Source organism: Neofelis nebulosa, chromosome 13 (assembly GCF_028018385.1).
Source record: "Neofelis nebulosa isolate mNeoNeb1 chromosome 13, mNeoNeb1.pri, whole genome shotgun sequence".
In the NCBI taxonomy this organism is placed as follows: domain Eukaryota; kingdom Metazoa; phylum Chordata; class Mammalia; order Carnivora; family Felidae; genus Neofelis; species Neofelis nebulosa.
Genome location: NC_080794.1, coordinates 1707254 through 1734878, shown reverse-complemented (window position 1 = coordinate 1734878; position 27625 = coordinate 1707254). Strand labels below are relative to the sequence as shown.

Here is a 27625-nt window from a genome sequence, read left to right as displayed (position 1 = left end):
CTACTGCCCTGTATTGAGGAAGCCTTCTTCACAGGCCACCAACAGCCAGCTGCTTAAATTACGCTTGGTCAGGAGCGCGGGCGGCCCTTCGAGCCGTCATTGCCACCTGCTCCCTGGCTCTGCCGTGGTCCAGGCAGGTGCTGACACGGGTTTCAGAAGCGGTGGCTGAGCTCCACTACAGGGGAGGTGTTAGTGTTCGCCTGCCGGGATCGGCCAGGGTGCGGACTGCACAAAAGGAGGAGGTGGGGGCCGGCGAACACCGGATGTGGCACCCGAGGGACAGATCCCGGCTCCGGCTGGTTTCTCCGGCCGCGCTGTTCGGGATACCTTCTCCCAGCTGTCAGGCCCGCCGGCCCTGTGGTCACGGCTGACCCCGCCTCGCTGCCCCTGCCTGGCTGCCGCCCCAGGCCCCAGGCACAGGGGTCTTGCCCTCCCTTCTCCCCCTGAGCCAGAGGAGGATTCATGGGAAGATTCAGTTGAGCATCCCTTTGTCCCAGCAGGGAAAGTACATGTGCTTCAGGCAAACATATCTGCTCAGAGGGACCATCCTAGTCTCCCTGCGGGCTCGGGGGACCCTCAGCTCAGCCTGGGGCTGGGATCTCCAGCCGGACCCCAGACCCGAGTGGGCTTGAGCACAGGCTTCGGGCAGTTGCCAGAATGGACCTGTCCCACAGCAGGATTTACTCTGGATGTGCAGCCTGGGCCCTCTGTCCCTGCACAGCCTCTGGTGGCCCGTGCCACCTCAGTAGTGTCCTTTGCAGTGAGGCTCCCTGGGGACAGGGGAGGGAGGTTCACTCTGTGCAACCCCTCCTCGGGAACATTCGGTTCTTTGAATAGATACTTCCCGAGAACCTGTTGCCTGCAGCACTGGGCCCAGCGCTGGGACGTGGAGGCCCAGTCCTGCCTTCTCAGAGATCTGGCACATTCGGCACTGTGTCTCCAAGCTCATCACGCTCCCCCTGGGCAGCTTGGCCCCAGTCTCCAGCCGCTGGGTCTGTGGAGCCCCAGTTACAGCCGAGTGATCAGGACAGTGGCTGTGCTTCGTAATCCTCGGCCCCACTGCCGTCTGTCTGCATTCCAGGCGGAAGCGGCACTTTCCGGCACTTTCCGGCACTTGTACGGCTCCCAGGGCGGTCTGTCGTCAGCTCTGCAGGGTGCGAGGTGCCGGGGGTGGGGGGGGTGCCCGCTCTACCTCACTCCCTTCCTGACTCCGGCCTTTCTGGTTTTACCCCCTGACATCAGCAGGGCTCAGAGGTCGTGATGATTCATTTTATGTGTCCGTTTGGCCAGGCCACAGTACGGAGATATGTGGCCCAACACTATTCTTGATGTTTCTGTGAAGGTGTGTTTCGGATGAGATTAACAGATGGGTAGACTCTTGAGTAAAGTAGATAACTCTCTGTCAGGGGTGGGCCTCATCTAATCAGTCAAAGGCCTTAACGTGGGGGCGGGGGTGGGGGTGGGGGACCTGACCTACATTAAAGAAGAGGGAAATCTGCCAGGAAAGTGCCTTTGGATTTGACCTGCAACTTTTTCCTGGGTCTTCTGGCTCACCAGCCTTTTCTACTGGACTTACCGTGCCTCTCTAATCATGTGAGCCAATTCCTTAAAATAAATACCCATCTCTCTTAATAGAGAGAAGTGACACACACACACACACACACACACACACACACACACACCCCTACCTCCAACTGGTTCTACTGCCGAGGGTTTTCCTGCAGTCCCCCTGGCGTAGAGGTGACCGTTCTAGTCGGAGAGACAGATGCATTAAAACCACTCGTAAATACAGTGTGACAGGTGCAGCATTAGAAATGTGCGGGGGCGCCTGGGTGGCGCAGTCGGTTAAGCGTCCGACTTCAGCCAGGTCACGATCTCGCGGTCCGTGAGTTCGAGCCCCGCGTCAGGCTCTGGGCTGATGGCTCGGAGCCTGGAGCCTGTTTCCGATTCTGTGTCTCCCTCTCTCTCTGCCCCTCCCCCGTTCATGCTCTGTCTCTCTCTGTCCCAAAAATAAAATAAAAAATGTTGAAAAAAAATTAAAAAAAAAAAAAAGAAATGTGCGTACAACGTTATGGGGCCACGGCAGGGCACCTGGGGGCCAGGAGAGGCTCCCCGAGGCGGACAGAGCAGGGCGTGTGATGTGCCCGCGCAGAAGGCAGCGGGTAGAAGGGCTGGGGCAGGAGCCAATGTCACTCACCGCAGGCCCGGTGCTGAGGGGCGCCCGCTGAGCCTAATATGACACTCTGAGCAGTACACGTGGGAAGACCCAAGCTCCCAGACAGTAAGTCGTTTGTCCCAAGACCCAAGGCTGAGAGGCTGTGGGCTGGCGGTCCCCCCGCACTGTAGCCTGTCTGGAGCCCGTGTCCTGCTCCCCAGGGCCCTCTGAGGAAGGGAGGAAGAGAGAACAGCCCGGCGTGGGGCGTTCTCTTCCCTCACATACGGGTGTCTAAATGGAAAGGATTTCCATGACTCCCCTTTCGAGCGCCCATTTCATCTCTGCAGTGGACACCCGTCGAGGCTAAGGGAGGCCCGTTTTCTCCCTCGCGAGCCCGCACCCCGGCACGTACTCCAGCAGTCTCGTGGAGGATCCGGAGGCTTTTCGACTCCAGGTTTCAAGAGCAGTGGAAGGAGCAGGCAGGGATCGTTTATAAAACGAGATCCCGAAAATCCTGACACATAGCTGCCCCTGGGGTCCCAGACACGTTGTAACCACCTGAGACCGCAGCGAATGCCTTCTTTTTTCGGTACAGCCACCGCCGTTTCCAGGCTAGAGGCTTATGGGGCGCTCCAGGGTGTATACTCTGTGTCCCGTGTCGCAGGCCGGCCAAGAACTGTCCCCAGCCCCAACACGCCCTCTAGCCGAGGCCGTTTGCAGAGGGTCTCTCAGAAAGGGCTCTAGCCAAGGGGACGGGCCCCACTTACCCTTCGTGTGCACCCTCCCTGTGAGCGGGGGAGACTGAGGAGATTCATACAGACGATGAGACTTCCAGTTTCAGGGGACAGTCAGTCCTGTCATTGAGAGGTTGGAATTCCTTAGTCTGAGACATTAAGTTAGCTCCTCTTGGAAGCCTTGTGGCCTTTCTGTGGGGTCAGAAGGAGACTGTCCGTGCAGAGTGTTGTTCTGTCTACTCCGTCAGAAGGATTGGGAATCCAATGGGGAAAAAAACTGGCCAACGCTTCAGTTAATGTTATATTGACCCGTGAGATTCTTTGAGGAAAGCAAGGGTCTACTAATTTAAAAAAAAAAAAAAAAGGTAGGGGCGCCTGGGTGGCTCAGTCGGCTGAGCGTCCGGCTTCAGCTCAGGTCATGATCTCACGGTTTGTGAGTTGGAGCCCCGCGTCGGGCTCTGTGCTGACAGCTTGGAGCCTGGAGCCTGTTTCGGATTCTGTGTCTCTCTCTGCTCCTCCCCTGCTCATGCTCTGTCTCTCTCTCTCTCAAAATAAACAAACAAACATTAAAAAAAAAAAAATTTTTTTTTAAATGGTATAGTCAAAAAAAGCAGATTTCTCTTATTTGAATGTGTCGATCTAGCCACCTGCCTCTGTGGTGTGAGACCTGGGGTTCTCCGTGAGGATGTTGGCAGGCAGCAGAGCCCCAAGAAGGGGGTGGCAGGGCACCAAATGCCTGCCAAGTACGCTGTCCGTGAGCTTCAAGGGACACAGGGATGCTCTGCCCAAAGTGGAGAGGCCAGACCGTCCCCAGGGGGTCGAATGACTGCCATGTTGAGCAGGGACAGAGCCATTCTAAATGACAAGCCACGGTCTCCTGCTGAGTGAACTAACATTCACTGGAGGTGGACGGACTTCAGAAGCCAGAATTCAAGATAGAATCTCCCAGATGAAAGGACCCCTGGTTCCCACCCCCTGTATGTCTCTAAACGTGTCCAGGCAGCGCCCCGATGCACATCGGTGAGGGGTACTCGGAAGGAGGTCCTCTACCCTGTGTTGTTGGACCAGCTGATCTGAAAGTGTCTCTCCTCCCTTCAGCCCGATGTGTGGATTCACGACGATGGCCACCTCAGGGCTTCCGGAAAGGGTACTTTGCTTCGGTGCCAGGCTCTCTGCCCAGGCCCTTTACCGGCTTTACTCGCTTCCTCTTCACCACAGCCTTACGACACAGGCAGTGTTCCTGCCCCTTCCACGGTGAGGAACTGAGGCACAGGGAGGGAAGCTACCTCGCCCAAGGGGTCAGCCATAAAGCGCTAGACCTGGGATTAAACCCGGCCTTTCTGGCCCCAGACCCCACCTTCTTAACCACCAGGCTGCCTGGGGGAATTTTCTCACGTGAGACAAAAACCTCGCATCTCTTCTCTTACCCAGCTTGCTTGTTGTTTCATTGATGGTTTTAGCATCAACTGTCCCCCATCTCCCTTAGTTTGAGACCTACTTTTCATGTGGAAAGGACTTGAGGAACTTGCAGGAAGGGGTGTCTCTTCTTATTTGGTTTTTAGTCTTTTAACAGGATTCGCTCGAAATGCCAGGATCCGAGTGGGGTTAATTAACCGGAGTGGATTTTGCTTCTGGAGTCAAAAACCGGGCAGCACAGGGCCCTCGTCCATCTGTTTCCTTGTGCGCGCTGGGGACCCGCTCTTCCGTCCTGGCCACCTTGGAGGTGGTTATGTCACAGGGTGGAATTGGCTGGGGTGCGAGACATCTGTCACATCATCTCTGAGTGTCCTTGAGCAAGTGGCTGAGAATCATCTCCTCCTCAGTCTTCCTGAGTGGGGTTACTTTGCCCTGCCCTCCTCACCGTGTAGGGGTTCAGAGGTGACAGTAAATATCCAGTGGCCCTGTACGTGCGTCAGGCACTGACTGGACCAGACTGAACCCTGGCTTTCTCCGCAAGGAGCTTAGACTCTACAACCACACGGAAGTGAACGGGTGCAAAGACCCGCAGGATGCTAGCCCCCGCCCCCCACCCCCCTCCCCGCAAGCCTCCCCCAAGATTTGTGCTTTGGAATGAAACAAAAGCGAGTTTCTTGCAAGGGTCAGTTGTGCTGAAGGCGCACAGTTAGAGAAGAACCACCTTGGCGCATGGGCCTTTCCCAGCCGCAGTCGAGGTAAGAGGCCACGTGAGAGGAAATTGGTAGCACGAGGCGGCAATAAGGGGGCGGGTGGCAGACTTTGCTGGAAAATAACCGGGCTAAACAAACCGAGGGTGGCATAAGGCAGCACCGTCCAGTCGGGCTTTCCATGACAGCGGCTACCAGCCCACGTGACTGTTGAGAACTTGAAATGCGACGGGTGTGACTGAGGAATTGCATTTTTCATTTTACTTAATTTCGGTTAAATAAAACCAGCCACACGTGCCTAGGGGGCGTAGAGCGCGCGCATAGAGCTTTGCTATTTAAAAAAAAAAAAAAAAGATTTTTACATACACAGCTTTCATCACAGGCAGTGGCCTTTTGCGAGGTACATAGCGTATTATTATCCTTACAAATGAGGAAACCAAGGCTCAGTGCAATTAAGTTACTGGCCCCAAACCACACAAGCCAGTAAATGGCAGAGCCCCAGCCCATCAAACCCAGCACCGATGCCTTTACCGTCTCCTTGCAGTAGGCCCCGTTCCTCCCCTGGTAAGGGAATATCACTTCAATTTTACGGACACCAGTGGCTGTCGCCTGTCCAACCCCCGGGGTGTCCCACATCTCCATACGCTCATTCTGCATAATTGCAGCCAGTGCACACCATGCCCTCCCGCACTGCTCCCCCCACCCCCGACCCCATGAGGAGTCCACCCTCCACCCTCTCCAAGCACAGCTTGTCAACTGGAGGTTCGAGCAAAGGATCACAGACCCCGATCCTGAGTGACTTCCCAGTCCCCGGAGATGCCCTGCTCCTACAGATATGCCACGGCAACAGGGGAAGCCTGATTCTCTTCCGTTCTGGAAAAGAAGTAGGGCCAGGGATCAAGACCAGCGGAGATGAACCAGGTTCTCCCCGAGACGGGGAGAGTGCCAGAACCCCAGTGACAGCTTCGTGGGGGCGTCGTAATGAGCTCTGAATCCATCCGTCGACACACTGTCACCGGTGTGCTGAGAAGGTGCGGTGGGGGTGGGGCAGGAGAGCTGGGCCCCCCTGCTCCAGGTCTTGAGGCCTTTCAGAAGCAGGCTGAGACAGTTACGTGTTATGTGTGTCCCCCAAGGTGGTTTCCTAAGGCCCTTTCCGTTGTGGTGACAGCATGAAACACGCCACGTTAGCAGTCGCATCCCGGGGCAAAGCATCCTGCCGTGTATTGACCGATTTTCTTTTCTTTTCTTCCTGTATATATCTGAAAGTTAGTTAGTTAGTTAGTTAGTTAGTTTCTTGCTCCTAGGAGCAAGAAAAACTTTTGTTAGGAGGACATGAAAAGCTTGGCAATGAAAACATAACAGTTTTCTGCCCTAAAGACCTTTGTCAGACAAGCTCGTGGCTCAGATAGTAAAGCATCTGCAGCAAATTCACATTCCCAGGGGCGGGCAGTGCCCTGTGCTCTCCATGCTGCTGGGACTATTTCAGTGTAATGATGCTGTCTCCACATGTGTCCAGGGAGAGACGGGACCCCTTGGGAGCCACACCAGCCTGCAATTACACATCTAAATGAAGGCTGTTTCCTCCGGCGCTGCCTCTTGGAGGCTCTTACGGAAAGTGCCCGGCACAGTGTAGGAGTGGATGTGTGGGTCTCCAGCGATGCTGCCTTTCTCAGATTACTGATCTTTAGGGCAGGCTCGCAGATCCGGACACAATCTATGTGTGTGTCTTCAGCCATCACAGCAGTGGCGGAGTTGGGATGAGATTCCATTGGAGGCTCTGGGGTTTTTTCATAGAATTTACCGATTTATTCGTTCAGCTAAAGAGTCTGAATTGATATCTCTGACCAGCTGAAGTAATTCAGTCCAAGCAAACCCAGGCCAGTGGGATGCTGGACCAGAGGGCCCGTCGGACAAGCAGCACCTGTCCAGAAGGCTGGGCCCTTCCTCTCTTGGCCAGGTTTTAACTGCCCAGCTGACAGTTCCTTCTAAATTGTGCCCCTTGAACCTGTTGGGATGAGCACCGGGTGTTGTATGGAAACCAATTTGGCAATAAATTTCATATTAAAAAAAAAATAAATTGTGCCCCTTGACTGGGACTTTCGAAGTTACATTTTTTATGTTACTTATTTAAATGTAGATCCTAGTATATAATCAGTTTATTTTTTTTAATGTTTGTTTATTTTTGAGAGACAGCGACAATGCATGAGCGGGGGAACGGGTAGAGATAGAGAGGGAGACACAGAATCCGGAGCAGGCTCCAGGCTCTGAGCTGTCAGCACAGAACCCGATGTGGGGCTTGAACCCACGGGCCGCGAGATCATGACCTGAGCCGAAGTCGGACACTCAACCGGCCACCCAGGTGCCCCTGTAATCACTTTATTTTTTTTTTTTTTTTTTAAATTTTTTTTTCAACGTTTTTTTTTTTATTTATTTTTGGGACAGAGAGAGACAGAGCATGAACGGGGGAGGGGCAGAGAGAGAGGGAGACACAGAATCGGAAACAGGCTCCAGGCTCGGAGCCATCAGCCCAGAGCCTGACGCGGGGCTCGAACTCACGGACCGCGAGATCGTGACCTGGCTGAAGTCGGACGCTTAACCGACTGCGCCACCCAGGCGCCCCATGTAATCACTTTAAAAGTAAGCTCATGCTGGGGGGCGTGGGGGGATAGATATGGCGGAGGGAGATTAAGAGGTACAAACTTCCGGGCACCTGGGTGGCTCAGTCGGTTAAGCGTCCGACTCTTGGTTTCGGCTCAGGTCAGGATCTCCTAGTTCGTGAGTTCGAGTCCCGCATCGGACTCTGTGCTGAGAGTGGACAGCCTGCTTGGGACTCTCCCCCTTTCTCTGCACTTCCCCCACTTGTGCTCACACTTTCTCTCTCTCTCTCAAAGTAAACCAAAAAAAAAAAAAAGAAAAAAAAAGGTACAAACTTCCAGGTATAAAATAAGTAAGTCGTGGGGATGAAAAAGTACAGCATAGGAATATAGTCAGTAATCGTGTAATAATTTTGGAAGGTAACACGTGGTGGTTACACTTCTCGTGATGATCAGTATACCTAAAACTAATACCTGTATAATGTCAACGGCCACTAACTTAGATCCGGGTTGTCTTGGGGAACAAATCCTGCGAGTTCCAAATGCACCTGTGCGTGAGTGACCCCAACAGGGAAGTTCTTCTGTAGTTATATTTCGTCTGTTTGTGATGAAATTATAGTTTAGCATCCCAAAACGTAAACATTTCAAAATGTCTGTGATACCAACGTATAGAGATAGCCACTTGAGGATACAGTCAATATATTTATATAAACACACACGCACCCCATTTTATAATGTAGATACTTAATTAGAAGGGTATCGTGGACCTTTTTACTATGTTATTAAATAATTTTTGGATTTTAAAAGACATTGCACTGGATTCCACGATACCGACAGATAGTAATTTTAATCAGCCTCCTTTTCGTGTAATTAGGTTGTTGCTAATTTTTTTGCCGTTATAAAAAATATTCTGGGGCGCCTGGGTGGCTCAGTCAGTTGAGCGTCCGACTTTGGCTCAGGTCATGATCTCACGGCTCATGGGTTCGAGCCCCATGTCGGGCTTTGAGCTGACGGCTCAGAGCCTGGAGCCTGTTTCGGATTCTGTGTCTCCTTCTCTCTCTCTGCACCCCCCTCACACTTGGCCTATCTCTCAAAAATAAATAAACATCAAAAAAAAAATTCTGAGATACATGGTTATATATATATGTGTGTGTGTGTGTGTGTATGTGTATACATATATATGTATATATATGTATACGTATACACACACACACATATATATGTAAATGTATACACACACACGTATATATATATATGTATATATATACATACATATACGTATATATAAAGGCAGGCCCTTGGGTACATTTCTGATTGTTACATTAGATCTAATCTGCATTTCTGATTGTTGTGTTAGATTTAATCTCTAAAAGTGGAACCTATCAGTAAAATAGCAGGTTTTTACTGGTTTTTACTTCGCCTCACATTTTTCGTTCATGCTACAGAATCACCCTGCAAAAAGATTGTACCAGCTTAACATTGCCAGTGGTGACGAGTGGTCTGTCACCAGTAACGGGGGGTTTGAATGTAAGGAAGATGGTGTATTGTTGGTCCACACGTTGTATGTTGAGATCAGTCTGTCTTCCAGGGAATAAAGCCAACATCATCTCCACTCTGCTGGTCTTTTTTTTTTTTTTTTTAATGTTTATTTATTTTGAGAGAGAGAACAAGCGAGCAAGGGAGGTGCAGAGAGAAAGGGGGAGAGAGAGAGAGAGATTGAGAATGCCAAGCAGGTTCCACGCTGTCCGTGCAGAGCCTGATGCGGGGCTCGAACCCATGAACCATAAGATCATGAGCTGAGCCAAAACCGAGGCAGACACTTGACTGACTGAGCCACCCAGGTGCCCCTCCATTCTGCTGGTCTTAATAACATAGGCCAGCACTCCGTCTATCAGCTACGGTGTCGGAGGTCTTGGGAGCCTTAGAAATGATGCTTTTGTTTTTTGTTTTTAGAAATGCTGCTTTTGAAGTTAATATGTGGGTAGTAGGCACAACTCTTAAGACGCTCAAGAGATTCCCGCCCCTGGTATGCACATACCTTCTCCACTCAAACACTAGTCCAGGCATTGCCGAGGGAGTTTTGATTTTGTGGGTAGAATTATGGTCCCAAATCAGTTGGTCTGAAAAAGGCAATTATCCTGGTGGGTCTGACATAATTAGGTGAGCCTTTTAAAGGAAACGGCCTCTTCCCAGTGAAGAGATTTTTGCAGGGAGGGATTCATCCCAAGAGAGGGTTTGCAAGGCAGGCTTTGAAGGTGGAGGGGCCACGTGGTAAGGGGCGCAGGTGGCCCTGGGGAGCTGAAGGCAGTCCCCGCTCGCGGCTGGCAGGGAAACAGGACCTCAGTCCGCCAGCCACAAGGGAACAAGCTGAGTGAGCCCGAAGGAGGATCCCAAATGCCAGCTTGAGGACACAGCCGGCTGACACACTGATTGCGGCCTTGTGACACCAGGAGCAGAAAACTCCCCCGTGCCATGCCCGCACTTCCGATCCACAGAACTACGAGCTAATGAATGGGTATTGTTTAAGCCACTAAGCTCGGGGGAATTGTAATGCCACAAAAACAGATCCAGGATTTCTTCAGCTAGGTTGCGGGACCTTCTGGATCATTTCCTCCTCCTTAACGCATTTGACCCCTTTACCTCTCTCTTCTCATTCTCCTTCTCTGACCCTTCCTTTCTGTGTTTCTCTGGGAGCCCCTTGCCCGTGGCCGCCCCCCCCCAAATGCTGGGGCTCCCCAGCTCAGCCACTCTTGGGATTTCACTGCACCTGTGCACTCTGGACTCTTACCCGTGTGTCCTCATCCTTGACCTTCTCCAATGCGTGTCTCCGATGCCCTGTCTGTGGCTGCTGCTTGCACACCAGACTCAGCCTGGTCACATGCTGGGCTAGTCCCCACCTCCTCCCACTGCCGCCACGTTCGTTACCTTTTCACGTCCTATCTCCAAATTTTAGAGTGCGTCCCTCGCATCACTGCCTGGATCTGACCTCTCCATAGAGCGGGAACGGTGTTGAGGGCCCGCAACACTTCAGGCAAAATGTGAAAATGTGTGTTTCCCTTCGATCGGAAGGGGAGAAAACAAGCTTTGAAGTTGAAGAACGTGCTTTAATACATCATATTAAGGTATCCGTCTGCCTTGACGCCCGTGCAGTTGTAAAATGTAGTTTTAAATATTTGCGTGTGGAGGAAGAGAGGCCCATGGAAGCAGAAGGGCCCGCGAAAGTCACAACACGGTCCTGGTGCCACCTTATTTCTAGAGAAGCAGGCGTTTGCACTTCGCCCTGTAAGCGGGGAGGATGCTTTTTGAGATGATCTCGGTGGATAGATGTCTTCCGGCTTTGGTGACTGGGAAGGGTTGCACATCACCGGTGATTTGGGGCCACTGCCGTGGCCTCCTCTGCCGTGGCAGGGGGTCGTTTGAGCTCGGAAGTCCCTCCCTTGCCTTCAGCTACTTGCCCCGTGCTCTGGGACTTCCCTCGCGACGAGCAGACGAGGCCAGTTTCTGGAGCGCGGGTGAGGGATTCTCTGGCACCCTGGATCCAGCAGGATCCTCTGGCGGGTCCGTGCAACCCCTGCGTGGCACCCCACACCCGTCCCCGAGGTCATCCGTGCTTCCAGAGAGTCAAAGAGGGAGGGAGAACACATGGCTCTGAGCAACTGAATCTAGTCTGGAAATCAAAGAGGTGATGTTTTGAGGGTGCACCATGCTTTGGAGCCCAGGTTAGCCAGGCACCCGGACAGTCCGCCTTCCAAGGGACCTACCGCAGTGCTGTAGCGATTAGATGAGGCTTCGGCTCACCCAGTGCTGCATCTGGGAAAGCTCCCGGCAGGAAACTATTAGCAAGATGTGATCCTCTCTAGGTTACGATGAGATCCAGGAGAGAAGCAGGATTCTCTGAACCCTTTGCTGTCGGGATTCAAGCAGGGCAGTGTTTTTACTTATTTATTTATTTTTATATTTCATTTATTTATTTAGAGACAGTGGGGGAGGGGCAGAGAGAGCGAAGGAGAGAGAGAAAGAATGCCAAACAGGTCCCACGCTGTTCAGCGCAGAGCCCGACGCGGGGCTCGAACTCACAAACCGCAAGATCGTGACCTGAGCCGAAGTCGAGAGTCGGATACTTAACCGACAGAGCCACCCCGGCGACCCTGGGGGCAGTGCTGCTCTGATGTAGGAGTCAGACCGGCTCCCGCCAGGCTTTCGTCCTGTGACAGATGATGGGCTGCGCGTTCATTAGAACGGGCCGTGGTCTCCTGTGCAGCTTTGTTGGGGCGTCTGAGGTTGGCGTGTGTGAGGCTCTGGTCCACTCTCTGATTGCCGACGCACTTCGTCTGCATCTGAAGCTCAGACCCAGCGAAACGCAAAGGGGTGTGAAGGAAGTCTCATAGTCTCAGCACCTGTCGAGTCTGGCCTTCCGTAGGTGTTCACGCCTCCCGCCTGGCTTGTCCTGGGGCCTCTCAGTGCCACCCATTCAGGGTGTGGGTCACGCTGTTTGTGAGGGCCCTGATGCTTGACCAGAGTGTTTTTATTTTTGAGACAGAGAGAGACACAGCATGAACAGGGGAGGGGCAGAGAGAGAGGGAAACACAGAATCGGAAGCAGGCTCCAGGCTCTGAGCCATCAGCCCAGTGCCCGACGCGGGGCTCGAACTCGCGGACCATGAGATCGTGACCTGAGCTGAAGTCAGACACTTAACCGACTGAGCCACCCAGGCGCCCCTGCCCTGGGAAGCTCTTAATTGTCATTTCACCAGACAGCGCTCTGGCCCAAAGAGGCGCTTCTTGGGTTCCTGATCCAGGTTTAACGCCTCCCCGTCTGTTACGGGCTGAATTGTGTCCCTCAAATTCGTGTGTTAGTCCTCACACACACACACACACACACACCCACCCACTCCCAGGACTACAGAATGTAACTGAATTTGGAGATGGGACCTTTAAAGAATTAATTAATTCGTGTTAAAAAGGTGTCATTGACGGGGGCCCTAATCTGACATGGCTGGTGTCCTTCCAAGAGGAGGAGCTAGGACACAGACTCACGCAGAGAGACGACCGTGTGAACACGCAGGGAGAAGACGGCCGTCGACGAGCCAAACGGAGAGGCCTCGGGAGAAACCAGCCCCGCTCGCTCCTTGACCTCAGACTTGCAGCGTGCAGGACTGTGAGGAAATACACTTCTGTTTAAGTCGCCAGGTCTGGGTTAGCGGACGAACCCGCCAACCCCTCACACCTCTCACTAGCCTTGTAAAGAGTGGCATCAGAAGAACCGGGTATGATTTGACCAGAGGAGATAAGACGGTCGCCACCCATGTTATGACGAAGCCAAGATCCCATTGACTTGGCCGGTCATGGCATCCAGTGACCGTCTCCAAAGGCGTTAGTGTTCGTTTTCTCAAACTATCCTTGCCAAGTCACGTTGCTTGCATCCTTTGCTAGAATGCTGTTGTTTTTTGAACTTGATTGTGGGATTTTACATTTAGTCCTGCTGTGGCCGCCCCCATCCCTCGGGGGGAGGGGCCTTTGGAAACCACGTGGGGTGTCACGGTGGGCCTGAGGGGTTCCAGTGACACATTTCTGATTTCCTGGTGAGAAAGCTGGATTTGGGTGGAGGACTTACTTTTGGATGACACTTGGGACAAAGCTAACTGTCCCTACGGTGGATTTCAGGGCACATGGTGCCCAGCGTGGGTATGATGGGATTTCAGGCAGGATATCTGGGAGAGGCAGGTCTGAATCCGAGCCTCAGGTGGAGAAGTCCACGGTAGTGGCCACGAGAGTGGGGCTTTGCTGACGGAGAGAAGACAGGTTCTGAGAAGACGTCCTAGCTCTGCCAGGAACACATGTGACATGTAACAGAGATGGAGATTGGCTTCTCTGTCCCTGTGTTTTCCTGTCTATCAAAAGAGACTCCTTCTGGGCGTTGAGGTGGAAAAGGCATAGAGGCCCCCAAACGAAATGTCAGCGTTGTGCCAAGTTATCTACGAAGACGTTCTGTATCATCAAGGTGTCAGTCACCTGCCAGGCTGCAAGAAAGTAGGGTCCTCCCTGAGGACCTAGGATCTAGGGTGAGCTTTTGGGACAGGATTAGCCCTCGGAAAATGAGCTGCTTTTAAAATTAGACTTACCCGGGGGCGCCCGTGTGGCTCAGTCGGTTAAGCATCCGACTTCGGGCCAGGTCATGATCTCACGGTTCGTGAGTTCGAGCCCCGTATCAAGCTCTGTGCTGACAGCTCGGAGCCTGGAGCCTGCTTCGGATTCTGTGTCTCCCTCTCTTTCTCTGCACCTCCCCAGCTCATGCTCGCACTGTCTCTGTCAAAAATAAATAAACTTAAAAAAATTTTTTTTTTAATTAGACTTACCCGGGGCACCTGGGTGGCTCAGTCGGTTAGGCCTCCGACTCCTGGTTTCAGCTCAGGTCATGATCTCGTGGTTTGTGAGTTCAAACCCCGCGTCGGGCTCTGTGCTGGCAGCATGGAGCCTGCTTGGGATCCTCTCTCTCCTCCTCCCTCTCTGCCCCTCTCCTGCTCTCTCTCTCTCACTCCCTCTCAGAATAAATAAATAAGCTTTAAGATAAATAAAATTTGACTATATTCACTTTTTCTTTTTCTTTTAATTTTTTTTTTATTCTTTATTTTTGAGAGAGAGGGACAGTGAGAGTGTGGGTGGGGGAGGAACAGAGAGAGAGGGAGGCACAGACTTTGAAGCAAGATCCAGGCTCTGAGCTGTCAGCACAGAACCTGACACGGGGCTTGAACTCACGAACCGCAAGATCATGACATGAGCCGCAGTCGGACGCTTAACTGACTGAGGCCCCCCCAGGCGCCCCTATACTTACTTGTTTTTCATCTGCCTCTGGAACATCAGACACTGTATTTTGCAAGTGGTTCTCTGGCCAAAGACAGGTATTGTGGACGCGCCCAGGTCCTCCCTGGGGCCATGTTGGTTTTGCAGTGCAGAGTATCATTGGCTGTCCTCACGGGCAAGCCTGCACTCCGCAGCTCGGTGCACTATTCGCTTGTGAAATGCTGCCAGTAAAGGCACCTAGAACATTCCCCAAGATGATCTTTTCTCCCTTAAGGAGAGCAGCAGTTAATACCCATGTGATAGATTCTTCATGACTCGGTCAGTCATTGGGAGAACCATACTTTTTCTTGAATCTATTCCCGTTCCCTGCGATGAGCCCCTTGGGGATGTCCATGGAAGATGTTCATGGCACAAAGAGTTGAAGAATTGCTTACTAATTCCGGCCCATCCTCTTTGCTGGTCCTGGCAGCTCAGGTGAGTTTTTAATCCCCGATCCTGTCTCCTCCTCTGCCATGGGAGGCGAACACTACGTCTTCTGCCTGTGCCGTGGCTTCTGGAAGGAATAAGGAATAATTGCAGATGCACTTTGCGAATTAGAAAGCCTTATTCAAATGGAAAGGTCACAGATAAGTTTATCCCTTACAGGGGAGGTGGCCTTTACCTTGTATTTACTGTAAACTCAAGTCCCTCCCGTGCTTCCGGACTGGGGGATGTTTGCATTGACCTCAGCTCCCAAATCCATCACGTGTGAGCGTTTGTCCCTTTTTTTCCTCCTCCCTTGACATTTGCAAACCGAAAAGTCTGGGCTGAGCCACCAGCTAGCTGCCTAGGTTACAGGGTGGCCTTGGGAGTGACTTGGGGCCTCTGCAGGCTGAGGAGGTGATGATGGCGTCATAGGGACCGTGGAACCAGTGGCTCAGGGAAGAGGTGGCCTTCCCGCTCATTTCTGGCCCGGCGACGGCCACCCGTGCCTCCCCGAAGCTTTGGGTCCCAGGCCTGACCCTGCCGGGAGCTCTCTGACTCCTGTGTGTGTCTGTTCAAGATTTACGTCCACCTGAAGGAAGGCGGGGGCCCCGATGGGCTGGATGCGCTGAAGAATAAGCCCCAGCTCCACAGCATGGTCGCCCGAAGCCTGTGCCGGAACGCGGCGGGCAAGAACTACATCATCTTCACTGGGCCCAGCATCACCAGCCTGACCCTGTTCGAGGAGCTGGAAAAGCAAGGTTTGTCGTGTGGCGGGCCCGTCCGAGAGGGGCCCCTCGCCCCCAGAGGAGTGATGGGAGAGGTCTGGGGGTACAGGTGCATAGCAACCGGCACAGCCCATGGGCTGCTGGGCCAGGAGGGAACACGTTGGTTTCAGCCCGCCGTGTGCCTGCCACAGGCCTGGACCCTGCCAGGCGCTGGTGATCAGCAGGGATACGGTCACAGGCTTGCGGTCTGGGCAGGGGCGTGTTGGCACAAAGCTCTGCCCAAGTCACATTTGCTTGTGTCGTTTGTTGGGAGACCGTGGCCATTGAGGGGTTCTCCTAGTGTCCTAGTCCATTCGGGCTGCTCTGTCAAATTACCACAGACGGCAGCTTATAAACAGCACACATTTATTCCTTGTAGGCCTGGAGGCTGGAAGTTCAAGATCAGGGCACCAGTGTGGTTGGGTGCGGCTCTCTTTCAGGTTGCCGATCTCACGTGACCGAAAGGATAAGGGAGTTCTCTGGGGTCTCTTTTCTTTTCTTTTCTTTTCTTTTCTTTTCTTTTCTTTTCTTTTCTTTTCTTTTCTTTTCTTCTTTTTTTTTAAAAATGTTTATTTATTCTTGAGAGAGAGGGAGACAGGGAGTGAGTGGGGGGTGGGGGGGTAGAGAGAGAGGGAGACACAGGCTCCGAAGCAGGCTCCAGGGTCCAAGCTGTCAGCACAGAGCCTGACGCAGAGCTTGAACTCACGAACCGAGAGATCATGACCTGAGCCAAAGCTGGATGCTTAACTGACTGAGTCACCCAGGCGCCCCATCTGGGGTCCCTTTTCCTTTCTTTCTTTCTTTTTTTTTTTTTTTAATGTTGATTTTGAGAGAGACAGAGAGACACAGTATGTGAGCAGGGGAGGGACAGAGAGAGGGAGACACAGAATCTGAAGGAGGCTCCAGGCTTCGAGCTGTCAGCACAGAGCCCGACGCAGGGCTCGAACTCACAAGCTGTGAGATCATGACCTGAGCCGAAGTCTCTTGCCCAACCAACTGAGCCACCCAGGCGCCCCGGAGGTCCCTTTTCTTAAGGGCACTGCTCCCATTCATGAGGGCTGCACCCTCATGACTCAGGCACCTCCCAGAAGCCCCACCTCTTAACACTATCACCTTGGGCATGAGGCTTTCAGCAGAGGAATTTGGGGGGAACGCACACATTTGATCTGTAACACCTAGTCCCAGCTCCTACAAAGGCTCTTAAGTCTGGACTCATCCCCATTTATAATGCGGCCCCTCCAGTTGACACAGATGTCACAGAGAATTATGTAGAATTAACACAGCAGGACAGTAGGCCTCAGAAAATTCTTAGTGTGCTATGGTGCTGGGATGCTTCGTTCATCTGTTCAAAGGTTAGGAAGCCTTCTGTGGCTCCGGCAGAAATGGGGGCTGCAGAAAGAGGTCTGGACCAAGTCAGGGAACCTGACAGCAAGCTGTATATCCTTTGCTTTGTCCTACATTTGGGGGATTTATATCTCGTCCACTCAAGAGAAACATAAAAGCCTCTCCTCTGCTATGGCAGCCACTGAAATCGCAGACCGATTGCTTAGCAACAGATCAGACATCCGGCCTTAAAACAAAACCCTCTCAAGTAATGGAGAGCCAACAGCTTCTGACCTTGACCTCAGCCACTGCGGCAAGGAAGCAGCCCTAGACCGGGTGCTCTGCTGGCCCTGGCTGCGTCTGACTCACCTGCAAAGTCCAGTGCCCAACAGGGCTCCGTGCTTAATGGCTGAGAGAACTCAGGGTGGAGAGATCCGAGCACGCGAAGAGGGGCCGTGGAAGTAAAATTGGAGAAAATGGACCCTGATGCGCGCTAACCGAACCCCTCGGAAGAACGAGGGGTTCCCGTGTTAGAGCAGGTGGCGAGAGCCAAGGCTGCCATCCCCACTCGCCCACTCGTTCAAGTCCGACTGTGGGTGCAGGGCCGTGAGCCCTGGGGTTCCTAGAACCGCCCAGATAGCATTTGCGTGCTGTTGGGGCCACCCGGCGTCACACGGTATATGCTCCCATCACCTAGACCAAGAGTCAGGTGGTGCAGTCAGGTGGCATGTTGTCCCGGTGGGGCAGGTGTGCAGAGTGCGGGTGCCCAAGGACTGTCACGGGCCATCAGTGCTGCTGCCCTGACAGCTGGCCATGCTGGCCTGTGATTCTGGGAAGAAAAGGACGCTCCCCAGCTCAGGGAATTAGGGAAAGGACGGAAGAGAATCTTCTACTGGGAAGAAAATAATTACACATGGGGTTTAGCTTTTCCCGAGAACGAGCAAAGATTTCATTGCCTGTTGTTTGGAAGCTTCTGGAGCTCCTGTGCACTTCTTGCGTGGCTCCACTGTGATGATGAGACGCTGGGCTGGTGGTTCTCCATTGTCCCCACACTGGTGGCTGCGTGCCCCCCTCCCTCCCCCAGGCTGCACTGGGCTGGGCTGGTGCCCTCCAGGACATTCTCACGGGCAGCCAGGATTGAAGAAGGGCATCGTAGCTGAGTCTGGCTGTCCCTCCGTGGACAGAGTCTGCTTTGTAAAACAGTCAGAAGAAGACACTGATATAATAAACGCTATTTTCTTAAAGGGGCAGATTCAGGAGACTTGGTTGCTGTTTGGGTTTTCTCCTTCCCCTCTTACAAAATTGCACCTGCTGTTTTTGGCTGATTGTGTGCACGGAGCCTCGGATGGAGAATTTAAAACATCCTTTCTCCTTGTTCATCTACGGCTCCCCGCTGTTTTAAAAACAGTTCCTTCTTCTTAAATAGTAAGACGAGGGGTAGCTGGAGTTCGAGCTACAGAGGTGCGAGCGGCCAGCAGCCCTCTGCTTCTGAGCAGTAAGGCTCCATCATGCCACCCAGTGGCTCTTCCAGTGCACCCACTGGTGCTCATTAGGCAGTGGGACCCAGGTAGTTCCTCCCGTTCCACCCCCCACCCCCACCCCCCGTGCCCAGGGCGGGCCAGAGATGCGCGTGCACAAGGTCATAGAATGTTTCGAGTTACTGATGATACCGCGTCCGCTTTCAGGGAACTTCAGTCTGTGACGGGAGACCCCGGATGAGACTTTCCCCAGCAACTTCAGTCAAAAGTGCCACTTCACGTCCCCTCCAGGCATCCAGACTGAGGATGCTGGCTGCAGGGAGAAGCCGTGGCTCTCCGTGGCCACCTGGCCCGCTCACTGGGGCAGGCCAGAGGGTGGGGAGGGCCGGGAAGGACCTTGAGCCCAGGACGGAATTTAGCAAAGCCTCCTTGTCCACGTTGACCTCCTTTCACAATCCCTCCTGCCTCCGTGGGACCGTCTGTGCATTAGTGGCCACCCAGTAGCTGCTTCTCCCTCAGAGTGCAGAAGTTTCTAGAAGCAGATGAGCAGATGGGAGGACAGGTGCACATGCTCAGCCCTGAGCCTGGCACATAGCCAGCGCTCTGAAGAGACTCCTTACTTCTTACTGCTGATTCACTGCGATGGTCTCATGTAAAATCTTAAATGCTTATTTTTTTAAATGCTTATATTTTTTGAGGGAAGGGGAGGCATAGAGAGAGGACGGGACAGAGGATCTGAAGCAGGCTCCAGGCTCTGAGCTGTCAGCACGGAGCCCAGTGCGGGGCTCGAACTCCTGAACCGCGAGATCATGACCTGAGCCAAAGTCAGACGCTTAACCAACGGAGCCACCCAGGCACCCGGTCTCACATGTAATCTTGAACGTTCTTATAGAAGTACTGGGACAGAACACCTCTGGGATAGAAGTCCCCAGACTTCAGGGGTCTCCCCTGCAGGGACGTCTAGAGGGCCCATCCCCCAAGCATCAGCCCCAGAACAGGGCAGGCCCGTCCTTTCCACCGGCATGCGCGGGGCCTCCCTGACCGTGTGGACGCGGTTTTGTGTCCGTCTCCCCCGCAGAGATCTACTGCTGTGGCCTGCTCAGCCCCAGGAAGAGTGACTGCACCGGCCTGCCCCCGTCCATGCTGAGCAACCCGGCCACCCCCCCGGCCCGGGGCCAGCACCGCATCAAGATGAAGGGGAACATGTCTCTGATCTGCTGGTACAACAAAGGGCCCTTCCGCTTCCTGACCAATGCCTACTCGCCCGTGCAGCAAGGTGGGCCCGCAGGGGGGGCTGGGGAGGAGGAGGGGTTTGTGCAGCTCAGGTGTCCGGTGACCCCATCACTGTGAGCTTCTGGGCCGGGGACTCGGTGCCACTGCACCTGACTGGTGGCGGGGGTGGGGGGGCGACACCGGCTCCCCGTTGCTTGTCGGAGGCCGAGAGAAACAGGAAGCGACCAGGGTGGGGTCCGCAGGCCGCCAGGGTTGTCTGTGGTCGCTCTGAGTGCTGTATGTGGCCAGCACTCACGTGGTCACCTCGGCATCGAGGATCTGTTCTGACGGGAGGGGAAAACATCAGCTGTTTTTTTATTGGTTCGGCGTCTTCCTCCGAGATGAGCCACTAGGATTTGGGGGTGGTCAGGTGATTCTGTCATCAATTTTCCTCGGGGTCTAAAATCCCTAAGGCGTCTACAGTTAAAGTAACTACAGTCTCCACCTCTTTAAGCCACTGACAGGGGAACTCAGATGACAGAGGGCGCCTCACCGAAATTGTCCCGTCGCGTCGTGTACTTGCAAATCCCCTATAGTTGTCTGTATCAAGACATGTTTCCCCTTTCCTGCTGAAGGAACGCTGCGGGGCGCTCGGTTGTGTGGGAGGGGTGTCTGTGTGTGTGATCGGTGTGCACGTGTGGTGTATGTGAATGTGTGTCTCGTGTGTGTGTGTGTGTGTGTGTGTGCTTAATTAATGTCTGTTCGTTTATTCCCACCCCCCACCCCGCACACACACCTAGGCTCTGTTACATTTCAGTGGAGATGACAGTCTAGGGACCCGAACCCACGGGACTCGGGGTTAAGGAGGTATGGAACGCCACCCGTCACTGTGTCACTGTGTCAAGGGCACTCGGGGGAGGTGTTTGAAATTGACCTTGCAAGCCAAAGGGCGAGTTTGAATTGGACTTCCACACTCTGGTGATTGGACAAGGGCTCTCACACGGAGAATGTTCGAGAATAGGGCGTAGGAGCCACCTCCCTCCAAATTATGCGTGACAAGTTGCAAAGCTTGCGATAGGATTTAAGAGGACAGGGCCTTAAAAGCCCCAATCTCAAAGGTTGGGAGGCTTACATCCATCGTCAAGGGAACCAGCAAGGAGGATATTTGATGGGGAAGAAGAGGAAATTGGTAGGGTTGATTTTTAAGTATTCTAAAACTTACTGTTTGTCTTTCCTTCAGTTATAGTTTCCGTTTCTAAAGTATTCGGTTACAAATCACAAAGTCCCCATTCTGAGACACCCTTAAAAAGCCCAGGTCGTATGCCTTTGGCGTGGCCCCGGCCCCTCCCGCAGCGCCTCTGGAAGCTTCCCAGGGTGGATGGCATGGGCACCTGTGAGCCAGGCCCGCCCTGGAGCAGACAGAGCCCCATGGGTGGGCTCCCAGGAGGCGCCAGGAGGCAGGGAGGCAGCGTGGAGAGTGGCAGCTGGGTGGCCACAGGAAATCTTTTTATTCACATTTTAGAGTATTTGTTTTCGTGTTTGTTTATTTAGAAGAAAAGGAGGACACAAGCGGGGAAGGGGCAGAGGGGTAGAGAGAGAGAGAGAGAGAGACAGAGCGTGAGCAGGGGAGGGGCAGAGAGAGCGAGAGAGGGAGACACAGAATCCGAAACAGGCTCCAGGCTCTGAGCGGTCAGCACAGAGCCCGATGCGGGGCTCGAACTCGTGAACCACAAGATCATGACCTGAGCCGAAGTCGGACGCTCAACCGACTGGGCCACCCAGGCACCCCCTCCACTCCCTGTTTTATGTCAGGATAGCCAGGCAGGGTGGGGAGGCGCACATTTGTCCGACGGGGGGGTTTATCGTCTCTGTTCTCCTCAGGAGTGATCATCAAGAGGAAGACTGGGGAGATCCCCTGCCCCTTGGCCGTGGAGGCGTTCGCTGCTCACCTTAGCTACATCTGCAAATACGACGACAAGTACAGCAAGTAAGTGGAGGCAGCCGCGGGGCTCACCGGCACGGCATGGAGATTGGTGGGTGGTCAGCAGTGCCCCGGTGTCCGAGTGGACAGATGTAGCCCCTGTGAGACAAAATCCTGAGCCCCGTCCTGGTCTTCCAGGCTCACCCGCACAGCCCCCTCACTTGTGGGCGCCCTGCCTCCTTCCCTGTCACCCTTGCCCTTGGACGCCCTTCCCTCCGCTCACCCGGGGCTTGCCATCTCTCAGCACTCAGCGCAGAGCCTGCTCCCTCTGTCCCCTGCCCAGACCGCTCTCCTCCCCCACCCCGGCACCCACGGACCACGCAGCATCAGCCCCCGGTGTCCACACGCTGGGCCCCGTGTTCTCCAGCCCAGGTTACTGAGCTGTTTCACCTCTGGGTACCTGCTCTGGGGGTGGCCTCGTCTGAAGCACACGCGTAGCATAGACGGGATGCGTCACCCATGGCGCGGTGACAGGAGCTCGGGAGTGATGGCTGGTGAACCTGAGCAGGACTCTGAAATTGGTAGGGTTGAGCCTCCCAGCCTAGAATGAGGCTGGAGGAACCCCCAAAAGGCAGGTGGGCGCTTACTCCGCCCACTTGGAGGGTAACGTGTTGGGCTTCTCCGTGGCAGAGAAAACCGAGGACCCGGTTCCCCCTGGAAAACTCAGCCCAGGTTCGAAAGGCAGCCCCACGCCACCGGGAGTCATTGAACAAATGTTTACCGCGTGCTCTGCTCAGCACCTGCTGAGTCCGTGAGGTTATTACAGAGAAATCTGCATTTGTATCGCAGACGCGTTGGGTCCGCTCTGCGCCGGCCGTGGCGGGGATGCTGACCCTCAGGCACGCCTGGGGGGGTGGGGCAGAGACAAACGTGCAGATGGGAGGACACGGCGTGGGCCCGAGTCCGAGTCGTAAGCCGGCTCTTGGCCCTGGAGGGACACCATCCTCCGTCTCGGGGCAGAGGCCTCCCTGACGTGACATCCGTCCTGGATCCGAAGGGAAGGCGGGGGTGGCCAGGAGACGTGCCCTCGGGAGGAAGGGGACGCATCGCAGGGGCCTGCAGCTGAGGGTGTACTTGACCTTGGGGAATGGAAGCAGTTCAGGATGCACGGGACGCGGCAGCCGAGAGGGTCCCTTAGCAAAGAGGGAAGCCCCCCAGGCCCTCTTCCCTTGGAGCTTCTGAGCCATCGGAGGCCGGGCTCCCGGGTTCGGCATCTCTTCTGGTGGCTTCCTCCCGCCGCACCTAATCCTCTGCTAGGAATTGTCTTCATCTTCTTTGTCTTAAGTGAAGCTGACCGTGACTAAGCTGCAGTGAGAGCTGACCCCCCCGGCCCGGTTCCTACCCCCGCGGCCCCCCTGCGGTGGCCTTGACCGTGATGGGGCCTTTTGGGGGAACATCTCCCCTGACCCGGGCGCCCACGAACCATCCGGCTGAGCCTTTCTTACTCCTCCGCCCCCGCAGGTATTTCATTTCTCATAAACCAAACAAGACCTGGCAACAGGTGTTCTGGTTCGCCATCAGCATCGCGATCAATAACGCCTACATCCTGTACAAGATGTCAGACGCCTACCACGTGAAGAGGTACAGCCGGGCACAGTTCGGCGAGAGACTGGTGAGGGAGCTGCTGGGTCTGGAGGAAGCCTCCCCAGCCCACTGATGCCAGGCGGCCAGGCCTAAGTGAGGACCAGGTCCGGGAGGCCGGAGGAGGGAGGGAACGGGCCATTCTGACCTGCCCAGCCAGAGCCCTGCGGGTGCCCCCCCCCACCCCCCTCCCCGGGGGTGGCCCCAGCCCGGAGGGGTGCCCACGGCTTCCACGGGGACCAGGGTGGGCCTGGTCAGAGGACGGCTGCCCGTCCCGGTTCCCATTCGAAGAAGAGCATGTCCTCCCTCCAGAAGCGGCCACCCACCCGGTGCCGGGGCGGGCGCTGCACCCAGACTCCACGTGCCGGCGGGCGCGCTGTCCGTGGCATTGGCCCAGCAGGGCGCTGCCTCCTCGTGACACCCGTGGAGCTCAGCTCGGTACAGGGGCCCTGGGAAGGCTGTTGCCGCCGGAGGCGCCAGGGATGGGATGAGCCGTAGCACGTCCTGCTAGAAATGCCTGCTCTGTAAAGACGTAAAGACGTTTGTGACGCGGTTCAGTTTCCTGCCGTGTCCCGATGGTGACCAAGGCAAGCAGAGGTGGGGCTGTGCACCGCTAAGGCCGTGCCGGTGTGGACAGGAGACCCGAGCGTCGCCCCGCACCTGCCTCACGCAGGCGGCTTGGAACGGGCCTCCTGGAACAAGGAACGCAAACTGGGTGCCATTGACACGCAGGGATGAAATGGGGCAGCGATTGCCCGTTCTGAGTCAAGGATGAGGCGTTCCTAACTCATTTCATCTCCCTGGCTGGTGGACGGGGGAAAGAGGGAAAATGCCAACGGAATCGCAGTGACGTGTGATGCTGTTTTTTATTTTTCAATATATCTTCAGGTTATTTTCTTACCGTTGCTTAAGATCTTCTGTAAAAGGAAAATGTCCCCCTTCTTTTCCGCCCCCTCCCTTCGCCCCAGCCGTGGCTGTTTGCGTGGTCACAGTTCGGTATTCTGGGCCCTGTGACTGTGCCAGGACCGGAAAGGGCAGCTTGCTCCCAGAACGGACGTGCTTCCACTCCATCAAGGAGCACGGGGGGCCCTGTGGGCCTTAAGCGTTGCCGTAGACCTGATCGTCGGCAGAATCAGTTGTTTGGGAAAACAAGGGGCATTGCTGCAACGCACGCCAACACGTCTGGGGGTGACACTGGCCAATTCTCGCGCCCCATGTGTGGTCACCTGGCTGGGTGTGCCCTCTGACCCCATTGCCCCAGAGCCCCGCGGCTGGCACGGGCAGACCCGGGAAGGTGACCGGGTGACCAGCTTTGTTGGGGGCGATCTCCCCGTAGGACCGCGAGAAGTACATGCCAAGGCCGCTGGCATCTGGGGCTCCTGCGCCCAGGTCCGCGTGTCTCCAGGGGAGACCAGGGCCAGGGTGATTCCCCTGGTCTGACCGTCCCCCGCAGACAAGAAACGAGCGATTCCTGGAGTTACACGATCCCCCTGCAGCCTGGTTTACGTAGCCCCCTCATTTTTTTTTTTTTTTTTTTTTTTTTTAACAAATGCAAAATCTATTCTACTCAGGCTTTGGGACGTTTTTCCTTGTTCACACTCAGTTAATTAAACGTGTTGCTGGCCGCATGCTCCTGAACTCCACGCCATTCCTGCAGCCTGCGTTCGTGATGATCCCCCTCGCCCTGTGGTTTGAATTCGACGCCACGGATTGTAGGCCAAATTTTAAATTGTGTTTCCAAACACCTTCGCCGTGTCCTTTAATTGGATTGAAAGCACTTTTACCACATGGAGAAATATATTTTTAATTTGTGATGCTTTTCTACAAGGTCCACTATTTCTGAGTTTAATGTGTTTCCAACACTTAGGGAGACTCTAATGAAAGCTGATGAAGTTTCTTTTCTGTCCAAATAAGTAAAAGAAAAAATAAAAGTCTATTTAGATGCTGATCCTTTGCGAATATGTGAGTTTGTTTCAATGGTCAGGGACAAGGAGCGCCTGGCTAGCTTCGTGGGTAGAGCACGCGGCTCTTGATCGTGGGGTCGTGAGTTCGAGCCCCACGCTGGGTGTCGCGTATGCTTACTAAAAAAAAATAAAAGATCAGGGACAAAACCACGGGCTACTCTTTTAAGACTTCTTGGTGTGTGAGCTAGTGTGCATGATCTTAAACTGTTTTTAGCGTCCTATGCCCCTGAGCAGTTTAAAAAAGAAATTCAGTTAAGTCTTGACTTAGAGAAATAGATATCGATACCCTGGTCCTGTGAGTCAAGCTGTATCTTGGGTGCCTGTGCCATTGAAGAAAACTCCCACCTGCCTTCCAGATGGGGGATTCCTCCTCCCTTCTGCCAGTTTCCATGGTCGTCCGCATTAACCCAGAGAGACGCTCTTGCGACAGGCCGGTGGGTGGCTTTGCGTTACCGAGTAATTAGAGGGGACTTACACCAGTTTAGCGCTCTGGTTTTTAAACGGTAACCACCTGTTTTCAGATACGTGCTTGAAGCAGACGGCAGTTCCGCCGGGGGTCTCTTGGAGCCCCTGCAACGCCGGGATGAGTTTCTGTTCTTCCGGAAGGAGGACAGAGGGACCTAGAGTACTGATTAGGAAAGCCTGTAGGACCCCGTCCTGCAGATGTGAGTCTGAGAGCCTTGGAGAATTGCTCCAGTTCAAATCCACCTGGCTCCAGTATTTCCAAGGGTTGGAGAGACTGGTTGCCCCTGGATTGGCTCAGTTAGTAGCTGGCCACTGCTGGGGTCTGGGGAGGGCCCAATAAGTGTTTCTCACCACGGGGGGGGGGTGGGCAGCAGGTGGCATCCCGAGGCCAGCCACCGCTGTGGGATGTCTTTGCTACAGAGTCTGAAAAAGAAAATCAGAACAAGGAGCATCCCGACCCTTACGGAGAATAAAACAACAAATACCTAGAAGCTTCTCCAGAGCAAAGCTCTGTTAGGCCAAATGCACTGAGCTTCACGTGGTTTGGGCCGCAGTCCCAGGGCAGCGGCTATATTTAGAATCGGGTAAGGTAATCCTTCAGGGAACTGAACGTGGGTGAGTTTCTGTTTGTATTTGCTGCCTTCCTTCCCGGTTTCTCTGTTTCATTCACATTGTCTCTTGTCCCCACACTCTGCTTCCTAAAAAGCCTCAAGTTTGAGCAAGGTCTGACTGTAGTCAATGGAACATTATAATACTAAGGTCATATTTCAGAACTCAAGTGGGTTATTGGGGTGGCTCAGTCGGTTAAGCATCCGACTCCTGGTTTTGCCTCGGGTCGTGATCTCACGGTTTGTGGGTTCAAGCCCCATGTCGGGCTCCACGCTGACAGCACATAGCCTGTTTGGGATTTTCTCTTTTTTCCTCTCTCTCTCTCTCTCTCCTTCTGGCCCGCCCCCACTTAGTCTCTGTTGGTCTCTCAAAATAAGTTTAAAAAAAAAAACCTCAAATGAGTTACATAGGAAAACTTTGGTGTCTGGATCATTCTGGACAAGGACATTCAGTTTATTGACTCCATTAGACAAGGCCCGGCCACCAGAATCGAATGAACTCTACAGCTGTGCCAGAGAAGAAGTTCACAGTTGCCAGGAGCCTGGAAGGCTCTGGCTCATCGTGTGTGGCCATGCACCGCCATTGTCCTGGGTTCTGGGTTCCTCAGGGAACCCAGTCTCAGCACCAGGCAGTGAGGGAGGCAGGCAGACCCACCCATGCCCCCTCTGAAATGTGGGGCACTTGACCCCGGCGGGCACCAGATGCACCCGGTGAGGCAGATTCTAGGAAAGACAGAATCGCATCCTCCAAAGAGGCTGAAGCCAGACCATATCTGACCAAAAATTGCCTATTTGCCATGCAGCCAATTATGCATAAGCTTCTCTGGAAAGCACTGGCCCTGAGAGCCAATTCGACCTCAGTGTTTCTGGAACGTGCTGCACCACACGTGAGCAGCTAGTCAAAAAGGGGTCCTACGAGAAGTCCTAGCCAAGCGAAAAGAAAGTTTCTCATCTCCTAAGTACCAATCTGCAGCTACAAAATTTTTATTCCTTCCATTCCCCCTGTGGCTTATACTTGGTTCTAATTTTCTCCAAGGAAATGGGGTACTGACCTCTTTCTCCAACCTGACAGCTGGTGTGAGGGTTTGCTTGCCCCCAGTTAGCTTCTAATGTCCCACACTCCTCCACTAGGAAAGAGCCACAACTTTAGCAAAAGCAGCGCTAGAAAAAAACATTCACTGGGAAGATGAGATTTTAGCTACTTTAATTAGCTTTTTCACTAGCCCTGGCCGTCTTTTTAAAAATGCGTCTGTTCCTCAAAAAATTCAACATAATACTACCAGGTGTGCCTGGCTGGTTCAATCAGTAGAGCATGTGACTCTTGATCTCAGGGTCATGAGTTCAAGCCCCGCCTTGGGCCTAGAGATTACTTAAGAAA

The 27625-nt window shown here is 53.9% G+C and overlaps 1 protein-coding gene across 4 annotated transcripts in view; it reads left to right on the top strand.

Annotated features, from left to right (window-relative positions):
• Positions 1-25158, top strand: part of PGBD5 (piggyBac transposable element derived 5) — a 107641-nt gene extending 82483 nt beyond the window's left edge. For 2 of the 4 annotated variants that reach the window (XM_058696105.1, XM_058696108.1), the window contains exons 4-8: positions 15449-15629; positions 19515-19712; positions 21530-21635; positions 23091-23210; positions 23523-25158. In XM_058696105.1, coding sequence (XP_058552088.1) covers positions 15449-15629; positions 19515-19712; positions 21530-21635; positions 23091-23210; positions 23523-23628 — 711 coding nt within the window. In that variant the 3' untranslated portion in view covers positions 23629-25158. Of the gene's footprint in view, positions 1-15448; positions 15630-19514; positions 19713-21529; positions 21636-23090 lie in introns of all 4 variants that reach the window. The other 2 variants (XM_058696107.1, XM_058696106.1) reach the window with 2 other exon arrangements.
• The last annotated feature ends 2467 nt before the right edge of the window (positions 25159-27625 follow it).